Here is an 18,963-nt window from a genome sequence, read left to right as displayed (position 1 = left end):
GTGGCAAGTGAAGCACTTGTCGTGCAGTTATTTTTTTTTGGGGGGGGGAGCCCTTGCAGTCACCCACTGAGGTGGCGATAAGGGCTCCAGTGCTAATCTGGTGCTAAGCGGGCGGCGTACAGTACTGCCCCTTTACTGTTGGGTACATACCGGCAATACAAAAATAAATATATTTTTGTAGCACTGGATATGACGGCGCGCTGGGATGGGAAGCACCGCCGGGCTGTTGAGGTAGCCTGGCGATACTTCCTTCTTAGCGAGAAGTAAGCCTGCATTGGGCTTACCATCGCTTTGTAAAAGGGGTCCCGTGTGATTGGGAGTCTAAAAGAATACATATTTCATGCTCATGTGTTTTAATAGAACGATATATTATAAATGAAATCTGAAAGGTATGTGATTGGACTGCAGAGTACTGTTAGCCATGCTAGATTGTCTGACTCATGCTCTAGTTAGACACAAATGGAAATCTGTAATCCTGTGTTGAGCTGCTAATTGAAAAGATAGTTTAACAAGGCTCTGCTTGGGTTATTTTTAAACTGCACTTTGGTCTAAGGGAAGTTGTTCATAAATAATCTGCAGTATTCATAACAGAAAGTTTCTCAGTGTTGTTGTAACTGTGAGACCTTATATGCCAAAGTCTCCTTCCTTACAAGCTTTAGGTGCTTGTCTTCCAAGCCATATATCCAAACATCTAATTCCAGAAAATGTGGAACAATCATGAGAGGTTTTTCTATGGAATGCTGTGTTTTGTTTTGTATCTGCTCAGGTTTAAGAAATATCACTGCTGGGATTTAATCGATGGACACATATATCATCATAATAACAGTTTACAGTAATGTCCTAATTGAAAGATCATTTCAAGATCCTATACATGGTATTTTGTTAAAAATATATACTCCCCCCGAATATTCAGCCAGCAGTGATCAGCTTTTTTTAAAACGCTAATCGTCGCTGGGTAAATTATCCCCCAATATTCAGTGCTGGGCCATGTCCTGGCACCAGCACTGAACATTGGGGGATAATTTTGGGCGGGCTGGGCAGCAGAACTTATGCAGACCTGGTCAATATTCAGCTGGGGCCATCATAAGAGTTATGTGGCCCCAGCTGAATATTGGGCCAGGCTCACATAAGTTTGTTTTTTGGTTTAAAAAAAAAAAAAAGAGCCCCTGACAATGTCCCCTCTTTCCCTCCCCCCAGCCCACATCAAGCCACCCCCCCCCCCAGCCATGCAGGTAGGTCCTCCCCCTGGCCTACCTGTATCCCTGGTGGTTCAGTGGGTTTGTTGGGGGCAGGAGCACAGCCCCCTCACTCCTTACCTTTGTGGTGCCTCTCTAAAATGGCTGCTGCGATTTCTCATACCTGCTGTGAGAGGTCAAAGCAACCATTTTAGAGAGGCGCAGCAGAGGGCAGGAGCGAGGGGGGCTGCGCTCCTACCCCCAATGACTCCGTTGAACCACCAAGGATACAGGTAGGCTCGGGGGCCTACTTGGACAGCTGAGGGTGTGTGTGGGGTGGTCTTTATGCAGGCTGGGGGAGGGGTGGGAAAGAGGGGACATTGTCGGGGGAAGGAAGGGGGCTTTTTTTTAAAGAAAAAAACAAGTTATGTGGTTGTGGACCTGATATTCAGAGTTGGCACCATAACCTGGGGCTCCTCCCCAGAGCTGCCCCTGACCTGCCCACTTTTTGTTTCGGTGGTCTGTAGGGATAGTTAACGGCATTCTCCGTTTAAGTGTTGTTGAATATCCCCACTTAGGTGGCGAGAAGCGATTTAAGCAGACAGGAGAGGTTCCTAGGAGAATCTAGTGTTACATAGGCAGATCTAAATACCCATTTTGCTACCTACATGATTTATACGTTATCTTCCTCTTCAAGCTCTATTCCTTCTCGTTCAAATGAGGGGGGGGGGGGGGTGTTAGCAGCCTTCTCACCATCCCTCTCCTGTCCAGATAGGATATTTTGTCTAGGAAGTACTCACAGCCCCTCCCCCCCACACACACACACACTGCAATCCTCACTCCCAGCTGCAGCCTAGAAAATTTTGGGCTGGGCATATTAACAGTATCCCACTATCCCCGTCCACCTCTCTATCCTGTAGCATAGAAAATGCTCAATCAAGGAGAACTGAGAGTCCTTTGCCATCCCTTCATCCTTCTGCCCTCCTGAAGAATTCAAAGTAATGTGCTTAGTGCATTCCGATCCTCCCTCTCACCCAAAGAATTCAATTTCGTGAGATCAAGGGCACTTGGCTAGATGCCAAGACAGGACCACTAAGTATGTGCCCTTTAAGCTTGCCTGGGGAAGTGTTTTGGGAAGGGGAAATTGGAACCCCTCAGCTTGCTACATTAAATTTTTTGAGTGGGAGGGAGGATGGAACGGTGATTTCAGCACCCTCCCAGCTAACATTTTCTGTGGTTCAAGAGGGAGGGGAATGCCAGGAAGCTGTCCACCTGCAAAATGCTTTCGGTAACTGTGGCTGGGGGGGGGGGGGCGTGTAACAATATGGATGACTAGATTTACTCCTTCTACATAGAGGGGTCGATATGAAAAAGGGTTTAACCAAGCAGGGGAGGCTCCTACTTGGTTTAACCCCACTGAGTGAGCCAGCACCCCGATATTTAGTGGCACTTAACCACTGAATATCACCGCAAGCCAGCCATCCCCTAACTGGATAGGATAGAAGCAGGCCAGGGTGGAGATAGGGCAGAGCGAAAACATATCCAGGTAGCAGTGATTTTCAGTCCGCTATCGGCTAAGTAAGATGGGTTACGCTGAAAGTCAATGCTGTCCTACTAACTTTTCCACTGCTGTGAACTAACCCCATCCCCGAGCCTCCCCAGAATTTAAACACCTAAATCTAGCTGCTCAACCTGGTAAGCTTTCAAAGGCTATGATTTAGCTGTCTAAATCAAGTTAGTATGAAAATACCAACAAATCAGGATAAGTGAGAGATCACAAAAATGAACACACCAAAACAATAAGGTCTCTCACAGCAACATAAAATAAAATAAAATTTATTATGTCCGAAAGGTTTCCCAAAATGGATACTCAAACCTTCACCTTAAACCAAAAAATCCCAAGACTTCAATGTGTGTGAATCAGGTTAGTATTCAGAAGCCCTTATGCAGTCAGTGGCAGTTCGATCGCATAAAGGCTTTAAAAAAAAAATTGCACCACTTATATGGATAACTTGGACCATTGAAACTAAGTGGCCCAAATTATCCATTTTAACAAGGGGCCTGGTTTAAGGGTCCGATGGGGGCAGCATTGTAAATTGTCCATTGGTTATATGAGAATTCCAACCACTAAATCAGGGGTTGTTAACAAGGGGTGAAAAGAAGGGTCTTCAAATATGACGCAACATATTGAGACTGTGTAGACAAGAGTGACATTAGAAACATCTCTTTCTGAAATAGATCAACGAAGAACCTTATTGATATCATTTGTTTTTGAACAGGACTTGAATTCAGTCTTGAAGTTATACTTTAAAAATGCTATGAAAACTTTTTGTGGTCAGAGAGTATGGGTATACCCTGATGTTTGCAAAACAACCCAAGATAGGAGAAAAAAAATTTTGTTGTTTAGAGAGGAGACCCGAGCGTTGGGGGCAACATACTTACTTGTATATCCTTGCAAATGTCTGATTAAATATATGGGTGTTAAGTATACCTTTTTTGAGCCAGAACATCTTAAAGCATTTTTAGAAATGAAAAAACTGTCCATTAAACCTATAGAGTAAGTGATATCATCTGATTATAAAGATATAAAGGGAATATATAGGCCAGGCCATATATGCAAAGTTTTTTTTTGTTTCCTCTTTTGAGATCTCCTATTATCTAAATCACTCCCCCCTTCTACTGTTTAGTTGTGGTCTAATTAATTGTATAACTTGTTTTTTCCTAGGGCTAATGTGTGAGCCCGTAATTCTTGATATTTATAGTTAATTTTGTTCTTATTTTTATTATTCAAGTTATGCAATGTATTTCAATTGCATGTTAAGCGTGTAAAATTAAATTGATGAATAAATAATAAAAAAAAAAAAGACAAGAGTGACATCATTTGTTGGAACAGTTTTCAAAGGAACCTGCACAGGTAACTTATTATTCACACAGGTACATTATTCAACAGCATTATGTACATAGGAGTATTATGGGCATCTATACAGTTAGCAGGAGGGAACGCTAAAAACTCTAGCATGACTTTGTAAACAGGACCCTTTATGTAGCATTTTTAGTTTTAAGTGTGACTTCTTTGGTGTACAGGACAGAATTCTGCATATGGCGCCAAGACATATTAGCGCTAAGCGCTATTCTATGAATGGCGCTCAGCAGAAATGGAGCCAGGTTGACGGAGTGGGGGGAGCAAAAGCGGCGTGAGAGCGGACTTCCGCCGGCGAACATTTTCAATGCAACACGGCAAGAAAAAAATAGGCGCCGGCAAAACTCCGTTTGGGGGAGCGGCCGGTCCCCTGGCGCCCAACCTAGCTACGCCACTGGCGCTCAGAGTCGGATGCCATTTAGAGAACAGCATTTCGCACCGGGATCCACGCCTGGATTTACACCAAGTAAAACCTGGTGTAAATTCACACACCTAAATTAGCCACAGATTTCCCTTATTCTATAAAACTGCACGCAAATTCCAGGAATGCCCCGATGCCCCTCCCATGGACGTACCCCCTTTTTGGATCCATGTATAAATTTTACTTGTGGATTCTGGCGCCTAAAGATGTGCACGTAAATTAAAATTAATGCAAATTTGTGCTGATAATTGATTATTAGCATCCAATTACCGGTGCTAATTCGGTCGTTTATCAACTAAATTGCAGATATAATTTTGAGCACCATATACAGAATTAGGGTGATAATATACTGCTGTAATTTTAGTGACACGTTAGCACTGTTAGCTGTCAGTAGTCATTAGCGGATACATGGCTTAGGAAAGAAGTGCAAGGGTCTCATTCATCAATTAAAGACGTGCATGAACCAAAAAAGATTAAACACCCCTGCACAAAATGGATCACTTATGCACTTAACTTCATATGCATAAATGACTGGAATAACGTTAAATGAATAAGATATCCATTTAAAGTTACATGTGGTTCTTCAGTGATCCTTCTTAGGCATTCCAGCTTGCTGGAAATCTGCATAAATTTAAAAGGTTAACTATCTGTTTAAAGTTATGTGGCCTATACAGTTGAAAAGTGACTTCAATTACTTTATACTGACTTACAGCGATGCCCTGAATTGTTGCCAAGTAGTAAACAGCAAGATCGTCAAGGCTATGGGACAATGTCAATCCAACCACCTACATTAAAAAAAAAAAAAAGAAAAATCTATTTCATTTATGACTTACCTTTCCCTACCAATTATAATGTTCTAGTACATATTGTGTTGTCATTGCAAGTAGTATACCATGCCATACTTTGTATTGTTGTTCGAATATTTTTACTGCTCTAATTGCCTCCTGCTCACGTTTGATCTATTCTTACTGTCCACCGCCTTGAGTGAATTCCTTCAAAAAGGCGGTAAATAAATCCTAATAAATAAATAAATAAAATAATAAAATGACAGGTGACATGACAGCATTATCTTCAGAATATAATATATTCAAGACACAACTGCCTGCAGCAACAAATGCGAGCCTCTGTATGAGTGACAAATCCATTTCTGCTCCTATTTGCATACCCTGATTGTCCTGGTTAGGAAAAAAAAAAACAGTTTAATTTTACTTATTCAGGCATAATGAGTTCCTTGTGTGTTCTGAAAGCACTATGTGCTGTACACTTATGACTCCAAGGCTGATAAAGAGTGCAGCATGAACCCTTGTTTTATAACCTATCTAGCAATTATATATATAGTGGCAGAACTTGAGATTTGTCGGCTTTGATGCCTAAAGGCTTTATGGGTTGCTTCCCCACTCCACTACAGTATGAAGTCCTTTAGCGTGGCTTCCCCAGCACAGTCATTCCTCACTTCTCATGCAGCATGCAAACTGCCAGTGTTGTCGGCTTCCTGGACCAGACTTCCTCTTCTTCCACCTGGATCTAAATGCTTCCTCTAGGCCCTTGACTTTCCTTAACTATACAGGGAGGCTATTTTTATTTATTTATTTATTATTTTGCTCACACCTTTTTCAGTAGTAGCTCAAGGTGAGTTACATTCAGGTACTCTGGATATTTCTCTGTCCCAGGAGGGCTCACAATCTAAGTTTGTACCTGAGGCAAGGTAAAATTATGTATAATCATACCTGATAATTTTCTTTCCATTAATCATAGCTGATCAATCCATAGACTGGTGGGTTGTGTCCATCTACCAGCAGGTGGAGATAGAGAGCAAACTTTTGCCTCCCTATATGTGGTCATGTGCTGCCGGAAACTCCTCAGTATGTCGATATCAAAGCTCCATCCGCAGGACTCAGCACTTAGAGAATTACACCCACGAAGGGACACTCTGCCCAGCTCACCGCCGCCGAAACGGGGGAGGGGAATTAACCCAGCTCATCCCCACACAAGTGGGGGAGGGGAATCCGTCCAGCTCATCCCCGCGGAGCGGGGGAGGGACACCACACCCGCCGATGCGGGGGGATCTGGCTTATCCTGCAACCGCAACCGCGGGAGGAGCTGACTGACCCTAACACCGCCGAAGCGGGAGGGGTACAAAGCTGCCCTACAGCCGCACGAAGCGGGAGGGAGTGCCGGCAGAATTTATGTCTCAATCCAGCCCCGTAAAACGGAGGGGAGAGGAATGCAGCAGCTCACTGTAACACAAACTCGTCTCAACTCTTGAAGAATCCAAGTGAAAGAACTTGAACACGAAGTCTTTCTGAAATAACTGAAGACTAAACTTGAACCTGAAATGCAACCAGAATAAAAACAGAACAGATATCTGGGAGGGGCTATGGATTGATCAGCTATGATTAATGGAAAGAAAATTATCAGGTATGATTATACATAATTTTACCTTCCATATCATCAAGCTGATCAATCCATAGACTGGTGGGATGTACCGAAGCAGTACTCACCCAGGGCGGGACATTGAAATCCCTGACCTCAACACTGAAGCTCCAAACCGGGCCTCCGCCCGTGCAGCCACAGTCAAACGGTAATGCTTGGAGAATGTATGAGCCGAAGCCCAAGTTGCCGCCTTGCATATCTCTTCCAAGGAGACGGATCCGGCCTCTGTCATCGAGGCCGCCTGAGCTCTCGTGGAGTGAGCCTTCAGCTGGATAGGCGGCACCTTCCCCGCGGCCACATAAGCCACTGCAATGGCTTCCTTGACCCATCTTGCCACTGTAGGCTTAGCAGCCTGCAGACCCTTACGAGGACCTGCAAACAGGACAAACAGATGATCCGATTTCCGGAAATCATTGGTCACTTCCAAGTATCTGAAGATGACTCGTCTCACATCCAGATATTTAAGAGCAGAGTACTCCTCTGGGTAGTCCTCCCTACGAAAGGAAGGGAGACAGAGCTGCTGATTCACATGGAAGCGAGAAACAATCTTGGGCAGGAAGGAAGGCACTGTGCGAATAGTCACTCCTGCCTCAGTGAACTGCAGAAAAGGCTCTCGACATGAGAGCGCCTGGAGCTCGGAAACTCTTCTGGCTGAAGTGATAGCCACCAAAAAGACTGCTTTCAACGTCAGGTCTTTCAGAGATGCCCTCGACAAGGGTTCAAAAGGCGGCTTCTGCAATGCTCTTAGCACCAGGTTGAGATTCCACGCAGGCACCACTGAGTGCAGAGGAGGGCGCAGGTGATTAACTCCCTTGAGAAAGCGCACCACATCTGGCTGCGAAGCCAGGGAAGCACCCTTCAGGCGGCCCCTGAAGCAAGCCAGAGCCGCTACCTGGACTTTAAGGGAACTGAGCGACAGGCCTTTCTCCAGACCTTCTTGCAGGAACGCCAACACTGAAGAAATTGGAGCAGTGAAGGGAGAAAGTGAGCCTGCTTCACACCATGCTGCAAAGATACGCCAAACCCTGGCGTAAGCAGTAGAAGTAGAGCGTTTCCCTCGCTCTCAGCATAGTGGCGATGACCTTGTCTGAGAAGCCCTTCTTCCTCAGACGCTGCCACTCAATAGCCAGGCCGTAAGACCAAAGGGAGAGGGATCCTCCATCACCACGGGACCCTGATGTAACCGGCCCTGCTCCACTGACAGCCGCAGAGGATCGTCGACTGAGAGCCTGATCAAGTCCGCATACCAGGGACGACTGGGCCAATCCGGACCCACCAGGATTACCCTGCCGGGATGCTTTGCCACCCGGTCTAGCACCCTGCCCAACATGGGCCAGGGCGGGAACACAGAGGAGCTCTTGTGTCGGCCACTGTTGGAGAAGAGCATCTACTCCCAGGGATCGAGGGTCCCGTCCTCTGCTGAAAAAGCGCGGCACTTGGCAATTGGCCAATGACGCCATCAGATCTAGGCTCGGCTGGCCCCAGCGCTTCGTGATGTCCAAGAACGCCTGAGCCGATAGCTGCCACTCTCCGGGCTCCAAGGTATGGCGACTGAGAAAGTCCGCCTTGACATTCATGACTCCGGCAATGTGGGCCGCTGAAAGCTGCTCCAGGTTCGCTTCCGCCCACTGGCAAAGACTCATAGCCTCCTTGGCTAGAGGGGCGCTCTTGGTACCTCCCTGGCGGTTGATATAGGCCACAGCCGTGGCATTGTCCGACAGGACCCGTACAGGCTACAACACCAGTACCGGGATGAACTCCAATAACACCAACCGAATGGCTCTGAGTTCCAGGAGGTTGATAGACCACTTGCCTCTGCAGGAGACTAGAGCCCCTGCGCTGTCCTTCCCAAGCAGTGGGCTCCCCAGCCCATCAAAGAGGCGTCTGTCGTGACGACAATCCACTCCGGGGTCACCAGAGGCAATCCTGCAGACAACTTGTCTGTCTGCGTCCACCAGCTCAGCGCCTTGCGCACTGCTGGGTCCACGGGAAGGCGCACAGCAGAATCCTCCGACATCGGAGTCCAGCGCAGCAGCAGAGATAGCTGTAGTGGTCTCATATGAGCCCTGGCCCAGGGCAGTACTTCCATCGTGGCCGTCATAGAGCCCAACAGCTGCACGTAGTCCCAAGCCCGAATAGGAGAGGCTACTAGGAACTAGTCCACCTGAGCCTGAAGCTTGACAATCCGATTGTCTGGCAGGAACACTCTGCCCACTTGGGTGTCGAATCGAACTCCCAGATACTCCAGGGACTGAGTCGGGCGCAGCTGGCTCTTCTTCCAGTTGATGATCCATCCCAGGGAGCTCACAAGAGCAACTACCCGGTCCATAGCTTTGCCGCACTCTGCATAAGAGGGGGCTCGGATCAACCAGTCGTCCAGATAAGGATGGACTTGTACTCCTTCCTTTAGCAGGAAGGCCGCTATGACCCCCATTACTTTGGAAAAGGTCCGCGGAGCAGTAGCCAACCCGAAAGGGAGGGCTCTGAACTGGAAGTGTCGTCTCAGGACTGTAAAACGCAGAAAGCGTTGGAGAGGAGGCCAGATGGGAATATGCAGGTACGCTTCCTTGATGTCCAAGGAAGCCAAGAACTCTCCTGCCTTCACTGCCGCTATAACAGAGCGGAGAGTCTCCATGCGAAAGTGCCTCCCTTTCCAGGCCCGATTGACCCCTTTGAGGTCGAGGATAGGCCGGACAGAACCTCCTTTCTTTGGAACCACAAAATAAATGGAGTAACGTCCCTTGCCAATCTGATTTTTTGGCACCGGAACGACCGCACCCAGGCGGATCAGGTTGTCCAAGGTCTGCTGCACTGCCACAGCTTGACCGGAGACTTGCAGGGAGAGAGTACAAACCCGTCTCTTAAGGGTTGGCAGAACTCTAGCTTGTAGCCGTCTCTGGTGACTTCCAGCACCCACGCGTCTGAAGTTATAGTGGTCCACTCGCCCAGAAACGAGGACAGCCGTCCTCCAATCTGCACTGGGGCGTGGACCAAGGCCCCGTCATTGGGTACGAGACCCTGGGGGAGGACCGGAGGGAGCACCTCCGGGACGGCGGTCTCTGCGAAAGGAATGCTGCTTGGGGGAGAAATTCCTCTTGAAGGAAGAGGGGGCAGAGGAACCCGACTTGCCCGGGCGGTACCGACGGGCTTCCAGCAACCGTCCTCTGGAGGTACCGGGACGAGTACTAGCCCGAGCCCTGACCTCTGGTAATTTCTTGCCCTTAGACGTGCCGAGATCGGTCACGATTTTGTCCAGCTCGACCCCAAAGAGCAGCTTAGAGGCGTGGTCAGCAGACCAATGTTTCAGCCAAAGCCACCGCCGCGCAGAGACTGTCTGAGCCATGCCTTTAGCTGAGGCTCTCAAGACATCATACAGCAAGTCTGCCAAATAGGCTAAGCCCGATTCCAGGGCCGGCCAATCAGCCCTCAAGGAAAGATCCGAGGGGGAAGCCCGCTGCACCATAGTCAGGCACGCCCTGGCCACATAGGAGCCGCAAACTGAGGCCTGCAAACTTAAAGCAGCTGCCTCAAAGGACGACCTTAAGGCCGCCTCCAATCTTCTGTCTTGGGCGTCCTTTAGGGCCGTGCCACCTTCCACCGGCAACGCCGTTTTCTTAGTCACCGCAGTGATTAAAGAATCCACGGTAGGCCACAGATAGGCCTCACGTTCACTCACAGCCAAAGGATAGAGGCGGGACATAGCCCTAGCCACTTTAAGGCTCGTTTCCGGGACATCCCATTGAGCCGCAATTAAGGTGTGCATGGCATCATGCACGTGGAAGGATCTAGGCGGGCGCTTCGTCCCCAGCATAATGGCAGAGCCAACAGGGGCTGAGGGAGAGACGTCCTCCGGAGAGGAAATCTTCAAAGTGTCCATGGCCTGTAAAAACAGGTTGGGCAAATCCTCTGGGCTAAAAAGCCGCGCTGCAGAGGGGTCATCCGCTCCATCCGAGCGGGGATCTATCTCCTCCAAGGAATCCGCAAAGGACCGTTGGGAGACCTCAGACACGCTGCCCTCATCTACATCGGAGGAGACAAAGTCCTCCAAGGCCTGGAAATCAACCCGAGGGCGTTTACCTCTGGGAACCTCAACCTCTTTATCAGAAGAGGGAGCAGGGGCAGCGTTTTGCATGAGGAAAGCCTGATGCAGCAGCAAAACAAACTCGGGGGAGAAACCCCCCAGACTGTGCACTTCCGCAGCCTGGGCAACAGCCCTAGACGCACTCTCAACCGGCGCTCGCAATAGCGGGGGAGAGACATGCTGCGCATCCAAAATGGCGTCCGGCGCGAAACTCCGCGAAGGAGCCGTGCGGGAAGAACGGCACTTAACTTTAGCCGCTTGTGCCGTCGCCCAAATTAAGGGCGTTCATGGCATTAATGTCTCCAACCTCAAGGGCGGCCCACGAAGAAGCCGTCCGAGCCGCGTGGCCGGCCAAGATGGCGGAGGCGAGGAGCGGGGGATGGGCGTTTATGGCGGGAAAAAACCGCCACGCCGGAGGAACGACCGGGACATTCATCGGTCACTAAACTGTCACCCATCAAGGGCGAATCAGGTTGTAAAACCCCCGCATCCCCTCTAGAAGCGCTCCAGCGATCCGGGGAGCGACCCTTTGCGCCCTCGCCCTCCGACGCCATATGCCACGAGGAGAAGAATCGGGGAACCCCCTGCCCGCTATAAAAAGGTAAAATTACCTGCTTGCCACTCCGAGCTGTAACGAACTGGTGTCCCAGTGAGTAGCTGCAATGAACGTTTAAAGAAACGTCGAATTAAACGCCTTTAAAGACGTTTAAAATTTTTTTTTTTTTTTTTTTTTTAAACGGAGCCAGCGGGAGGGGGGAGAAAAGGAGGGACCTGGCACCACCAGGTTTGCACTTGCTCAAAAGAGCCCTCAACCCCAGGCCTCAACAAAACCTAAGGATTAGGCTTGGAGGCCTAGCCAGAGCTGCTGCTGTGTGTGACCACCACCTGCTGAGATAGAGAACATACTGAGGAGTTTCCGGCAGCACATGACCACATATAGGGAGGCAAAAGTTTGCTCTCTATCTCCACCTGCTGGTAGATGGACACAACCCACCAGTCTATGGATTGATCAGCTTGATGATATGGAATGGAGGGTTAAGTGACTTGCCCAAGATCACAAGGAGCAGCAGTGGGATTTGAACCGACCACCTCTGGATTGCAAGACCAGTGCTCTAACCACTAGGCCAATCCTCCATTCAGGACACCAGGAAGTTCGGTTCCAATCAGTTCACAGCTCTAAAGTGATGTCATCAGGGAAGCCCTGCAGGGAGGAGGAGTTGGGATAGCAGCCAACCAATGAGAGTCCATCTTCAGGGAGATGGGCCTTCTAGGATGTCAGCCGGCCAATAGAAGGAAGCAGCAGGAACAACTGGGGGTGGAACCAAGCACTGAGTGTTTCCCACAGACGCTGTTTGATGGACCCTTTTCTTCCTTGCATTTTTGGTAAGTCACCATTTCTTTTATGCTTTACATTTCGGTACTGCTCCCCCCCCCCCCCCCCCCATTTCTTGCCTGTAAAATGTCATTTGAAAAAGAAACATGGCATGGCTTTCATACACGCAAAGAAGCTCTGAAACCCCACTATACCCTCTAACACTCTTCCTGTGCTCCCACTTCAGACACCTCCCTCTGTAGTACTGCCTCAAACACCTTTTAAAAACAAGACCCACCTACCCACATCATACTCCTGATATTCCTGACACCCATCTCTTGGGTCTCTGATACACACTGTGAAGAAACAGTGTGTTTACGCCTGTAAAATGTATTGGATATTTTCCTGCATTGATTATGTTCTGAAGTGTATTTCTCCTATTTAGCCAGTAGGTGGTGTTTCTTTGCTGTAAAGATGTTACAGAGAACTGAGTGTTTTTTCTTTAGTTTGACACAAAGGAAGCAAGACGAAGCATATATTTGAAATCTTGTTGATTGGGATCTGATTGGCCTAGAGTTTGAAAGATTACTCAATAGTACTGGCTGTTGCTTCAGTCTGGGAGGAAAGAGAGACAGATCTCTTTGCTGAGGTTTGGTGAATTATATGTCCTCACCTTCCCAGGTACTGTTTAGACAGTATATAGAAGTATAGTTAATATTATAATTGATTCATATTTCAGTTACCTATTATTGTTTGCTATTTGCCCTATTTTGTTCCACTGTTCAATATTTTTAAGAGAATAAACATAATTGTTGTTCGCCCTGTTTGTCTGGACTGATAAAGAATCCTGGTGGTTTGTGTTTTGGGTCTGTGAGTAATTTCTGGGAACTGCGGGACCACTGGGAGTGTGGCTCCAGTAAACTAGAAATCACTGGGGATAACTGGAGAACAGGAGAGGCGGTTGTGACCCAGTCAGTGGGAAGAGGGTGCTAATGTAGAGCACAAGTGGCAGGTGCAGGCGGACCTGAACTGTGCTGGGGATAGACCCTCCAAGTGGCCGTGGGGTAACCCCAGGCTGGTGGTTAGGCGTTTTGTGACAAACACATCTACCTTACCTCAGACACCCTTGCTGCACTGTTGCCCTTGACACTCCACCTACAAATGACACCCCTCTACTCACACATATACACACTCCCACTGCACTCCCAACAAACACTCAACCATTTTCCCCTCACCTTAGACAACTCACCCATAGCAGACATATCCATGAAGCATTACAGTTCCAGATACCCCCCTGCACACCTTACTCGTACCCATTGTCCCTCCCTCCCACACATACATACAGAGTCCATCCCAGACATTAATCTGCATCTCCTTGACACACCTCAGTTCCCACACACACATATATCCAAACAATCGCCCTTTTCTCCGAGTAGAGCTCTGAGGAAGACTTCCCTGTCCCTAGGGGGCACTATCTCCTCCTTTGCCTCAGGTAGCAGGTTGCTTTCAGCCACCCTTGTACAGAAGGTACTATCTGAAATAAAATACCTTATCTAAACCACCTATTCATCTGCTCAGCAGATAACTGAAGTGATGTACTGTTTCTTACCATGCCCTTGAGTGTCAGATCTGCCAAAGGGGATCTGTTTCCATGGAAATCAGGCCAAACATGTAAATCAACAGTAAGGAAACCCAAAGGCAAAGACTTCTTAATCTGATCCAGGTGACTGTTCAAGTAAGTATATATACTTTGGCCACTAGAAGGAAAATAAATTAAAAAAGAAAAGGATTTATTCGGTGAAAGTCAAACATGTATACCTCTAAGTCAATTGAAAGAAAACAATCCACTAGCAGTCTGCTTGCCTGCACTCTACATCCTCCTACCCCATGTTAAGAAAAAGAAAGAGTTCATTGGCAGCACAGACATTTTATATTGCAAAGGCAACTGGTAGAGGAAGATGCAATAAAACATGAGCCCCAAGCATGGTTCCCTCTATGCGGTGCAGAAGTCCTCCATCCACATTCCTTGACAGTGGAAGCCGAAGCATATCCAGAAGCCGATTTTTTTTTTTGGGGGGGGGGTGGAGGACCCTGGGGTGAACTGGGGGCCACTCATTCCTTTATGCTCCTCTTCCCTCCTCCCCACATTAAAACTTTTGCCTTTGCTGGTGAGGATGCTTATGCCCCACTAGCTGAAGAGCTCTGCAAAACAAATCTCCCTGGTGCAAAGACGTTGGCAGCATGCTTTCCAGCTGCTGACACTGATACTCCTTATGCAGGCTCAGTTCTTATGTGCAAACTGAGCATGTGCAAGGAGTGCTGGCATTGGCAACTAGAAAACACCCCGCCAACTTCCTCATAACAGAAGAAATTTGGGCAGCGGAGCTTGGCCATTCCTGCCAGCCATTCAGGGTACTGTTGTTTGGAAGGGGTCCCAAGCCCAAAGTGTGCAGGAGCTGGTGCTTCAATATTATGTTGTTAAACGCTAGGGCCAAGCTTGCCTGTCCCTTGCTATTGAACATGTGATACTGAAACAGCACCCCCCCCCCCCCCCACTGGCAAGAATGTAGATGGAGGATTCCTGCACAGCCTAGAGGGCACACTGGCCTCAAACTACTGATGGACTGCAGTTTAGATTTCAGCTCTCTCCAAACCAAGCCTCCAGATGTCTCTCTTTCTCTCTCTGTGCCTCCTAAATTAAATTTGAGCATCTGTGCCATGCCTCAAAGTCAACTCAACTCTTATTTCCACTTTTCTGTATGATTGAGACAGCCCAGAATTTTCATGTCTGTAACGTGGCTTGAACTGAATTTGGACCTGGCTACTGTTCCGTCTAAGCTGAGCAGGAGTCCTCCAACTACATTGCAGTGCTTCAATATTGTGATTTCAATTGCTAGGAACAGGCAGGTTCCCTGGAGGTCTGCAGAGCTTGCCTGTCCCTCACTATTGAAAATGTGAAAGTGAAACAGCACCCCCCAATGGCAGGACTGTAGGTGGAGGACTCCTGCTCAGCTTAGAGGGAACAGTGGACTTGGTATGGCCATGATTTTGACAACTAGACTGCCTAGTGGTTCACAGTATGGTTATTCAGAAAGCACCATGACCTGCCAGCATGGACTACAGTTGTTGACCCATGACACTGTGATAAAACAGGGCCTTGTCAGACTTACATGCATTCTAGTATTGAGTTCACCTAGTTGGACGTAGTAAATGGTTGCACACCCTTGGACTTTTGAGATAAGTTCTTTCTCTCATATATAATTTCTGTTGGGCACCAATGTCATTTGTATTTTTTGGCATAAGTTACAAAGAGTCATCACAGTTTGGGACTATAACAGAGGCGACCAATGGCGGCAGCTATTCCCTGTGAATCTCTTTTGCCACCATCGTAGCGTTTGAGAGAAACGGGGACATCCTTAATATATAAATCAAATTAAGGGATTGAACTGATGATCTCCCTCTATTTACAATCATTTTAATTTAGTTTGCCTGTTTACATTGGACACTTGTGTCTTATAGCATTGAGAAGTGTGTATTGGAAAATTAACAGGGTTTTTTTCAATAAAACTTTTTTGGGGGATTTGCTAGTTTTTGTGGCTAAATCAAAAGAATGACATTTTGCACTTCCAACAGGTTTGGATTTTCCCAACTCACCAGATAGAGGATGGGAGCAGTTCGTTAAGAAGTAAGCAGCTCCCCCACCTAACATGTGACATTGGGCAGCAATGTTACAACAGTAAGTGAATAATGAATACCCAAATCAGAGTCTCTACCGTACCAGTTCAGCAAAGCAGAGCAAAAATCATGAGCTAGAATTGTGAGATGTGTGAAACAAGGGGTAGTAAACGCATTTGCCATAGGATGTCATCTAGAGGGAGGTAGAGGTGAAGCACTGGGACTGGGGTTTATGGTAAGACAGAATTCCATGGACTATAACCCTTCCTTGCAAAGATCCATTCCACTATGCTCCTAACCTATGCTACTCTAAATAAATATGATTTCTGACAAGGTTACTTCTTTTTTGTGTGCATGAGCTGGATGAAAACCACAAATATCTTAGTGGTGCAAATTGAAGATGTGACAAAAGAAAGTTTAGATATTAGGAAAAAAAGACAGCTAAATAGAGTGAAAACATATGGACCAATATTGAAAGCGATTTTGTCACGGTTGTGGCCGTGCCCTTATGTTCAGACCTACTGTTTCTCTGTATCTAGCTCTGTGACCTCTCCAGTCTGCCTTTTTTCCTGTTGTTGTTCATCCTGTTAGCCAAGCCTCTCTTTGGTCTCCCTGCTTCTGCTTCATTTCCTACTTGTGACATCATCAGCCTACTCCTTTATAAGGACCCAGGGAGCTTTCCTACCTTGCCTTTGCAACAGATCTATTTTCCTTTTCTCTTGTTTGATTCTGAGGGAACTGGTCTTCTTGTTAATCTGTGCCTTTGGGCACAGCCCTGAGCCCTATGTGAGTGGTTTTGGTTTGCTCTCAACCAAAGCCCTCTTCTGTTTCTCTGTGTGTGTTGTTCTGGTTTAAACCTGTATGGATTACTTGTCTATTAACTTTGCTCCTCAAGCAAAGTCCTGTTTTGTGTGTGGTTCTGGTCTGAACCTGAATAGACTCCTTTCGTGCTTCTAGACTGTCTAGCTTAAACCTGTTTTGTTTCCTTGTTACCTTTCACTGTTCAGAGAGCTGGTTGTTGCCAGCCCAGCTGCATTTCTTGATTACTTTGTTTCCACCGCCTAGCTGCTTCCCTGATTACCTTGCTCCCATGCAGCTGGGTGTACTCTGTCTCTGCCTGCCTTTTCCTTCCTTACCTGGCTGTGTGTACTGGCTGAGTATACCTTTGACTGCAGTGTAAGCCCTGCTTCTTTCTGATGTGTATGTAGAGGCAGCTTTCCCTATTTCCTTGATTTTCCCTTTGTTTCTAGTGTCTGTTATTTGATTCTGTGGCACAGCCTTGTGCATTCTTGTAGGTGGTTTTTCTTCCCCTTTTCCCTGAGTGCTGTAAGGTACAGCCTAGAGTGTATTCCTATAGTTGGCTTTCCCTTTTCCCTGAGTGATGTAAGGTACAGCCTAGAGTGTTCCTATGAGTGGCTTCCCCTTTTCCCTGAATGCTGTAAGGTACAGCCCAGAGTGTATTCCTATACTTGGCTCTCTTTTTCCCTTGAGTGCTGTATGGTACAGCTTAGACTGTTCCCTCATGAGTGGCTTCCCTTATCCTTGACTTTTGTATGGCATAGCCAGGTTCTGCCCCTGCTCTGTGTTTGAGCTAGTTCTGTTCCTGTTTCCTGTCAAGCCTGGCGTGTTCCAGTATCCTGTTCCAGCCAAGCCAAGTCTGTTCCAGAATCCTGTTCCAGCCAGGCTAAGCCGTGACAGATTTAAGTAGGCAGGGGTCTCTCCTGCCTGTTTAATCACTTCCCACTACCTAAGTGGGGATATTCAGTCGGCACTTAACCGGAGAATGCCACTAAATATCCCCACTGGCCCAAACTAAAAATATGCAGGTCAGGGGCGGCACTTGGAGCAGCTCAAAGCTGTCCTAAATAAGGCTGTTTAGCTATGCAGGTGCCGGCACTGAATATTGCTGGCACCCGCATAGTTTAAAAAGAAAACGGAGCCCCCTCCCGCCCCCCGCAGCAAGGCCCCATCCCTCCCTTCCCCAGCCTTCATCAATAAGAACCCCCCCCCAAAAGAAAACCCCCGGAAATGGCTTGTGCAGCGATAACCCGGCAGTAATCGGGCAATTAGTGCGGGAGCCCTTATTGCCACCTCAATGGATAGCAGTAAGGGCTCCCTTCCGCATGGCCATGCAGTAAGAGTACTCTCACCGCATGACCATGCGTGCTGGGGGCTTTTTACCCACTGGGTAAAAAGGGCCCTGGCAAGCAGGAAAAATGGCACCTGCCGCTAGAACAGGCCGTTTTTTCCGCAGCTTGGTGAAAGGACCCCGTATATTCAGCATAGTCCACAGTTCCCAGCGGATTACAATATTACATACATAATCAAAATATCTGATACTAACAAAAGACAATGACAAGTGAGAGCTCATAATATCTCTTAATACAAATATCACAGATAACAAACTGGCTTACCCAAATGCCTCTTGAAATTAAAAAAAAAAAACCTTGCGCTGCTTTCTAAAAATAAGATAAGATTCCAATTTATGCAAATCAATAGGTAAAACATTCCACAGAGTGGGCCTCAACACTTCAAAAATAGATGATCAAAGACCTAGCAAGCTAACAGAAAGAAAGCTAGGAACTTCCAGAAACAATTTATTGGCAGACCTAAGAGTTCTAACTGGTTTACACAACGTCGGAGTAGAGGACATGCATCATTCCTCAAACTCTTAAAAACTAAAGTTAAAATTTTAAAAGAAATCCTTTTCTCAGTGGGCAACTAATGTAAAGAAACTAAAACCGGGGAAACATGCTCATTGTGTAAGATTTGTGCAATCATACGAACTGCAGAATTCTGCGTAACCTGTAGCGACTTCAGCATATAAACTGGGAGCCCCACAAGTAACAAGTTACAATAATCAAAATATGGTAATACATAAATAACTCTGCAGAATGGGCTCCTATGATGGGTCCTCAGGGCACCTATATGGAGGTGTTCGCTGTA

The 18,963-nt window shown here is 47.3% G+C and overlaps 1 protein-coding gene across 2 annotated transcripts in view; it reads right to left on the bottom strand.

Moving 5' to 3' along the window:
* Window positions 1-18,963, bottom strand: part of FGGY (FGGY carbohydrate kinase domain containing) — a 464,206-nt gene that overhangs the window by 71,156 nt on the left and 374,087 nt on the right. For both annotated transcript variants that reach the window (XM_030205275.1, XM_030205274.1), the window contains exons 11-12: window positions 13,952-14,099; window positions 5,227-5,301 (exon numbers count right to left, since the gene is read on the bottom strand). In XM_030205275.1, coding sequence (XP_030061135.1) covers window positions 5,227-5,301; window positions 13,952-14,099 — 223 coding nt within the window. The remainder of the gene's footprint in view (window positions 1-5,226; window positions 5,302-13,951; window positions 14,100-18,963) is intronic.

The sequence above is a fragment of the Microcaecilia unicolor genome, chromosome 6 (assembly GCF_901765095.1).
Source record: "Microcaecilia unicolor chromosome 6, aMicUni1.1, whole genome shotgun sequence".
In the NCBI taxonomy this organism is placed as follows: Eukaryota; Metazoa; Chordata; class Amphibia; order Gymnophiona; family Siphonopidae; genus Microcaecilia; species Microcaecilia unicolor.
Note: the sequence above shows the minus strand (reverse complement) of the source record. Positions and strands in the feature narration are given on the sequence as shown.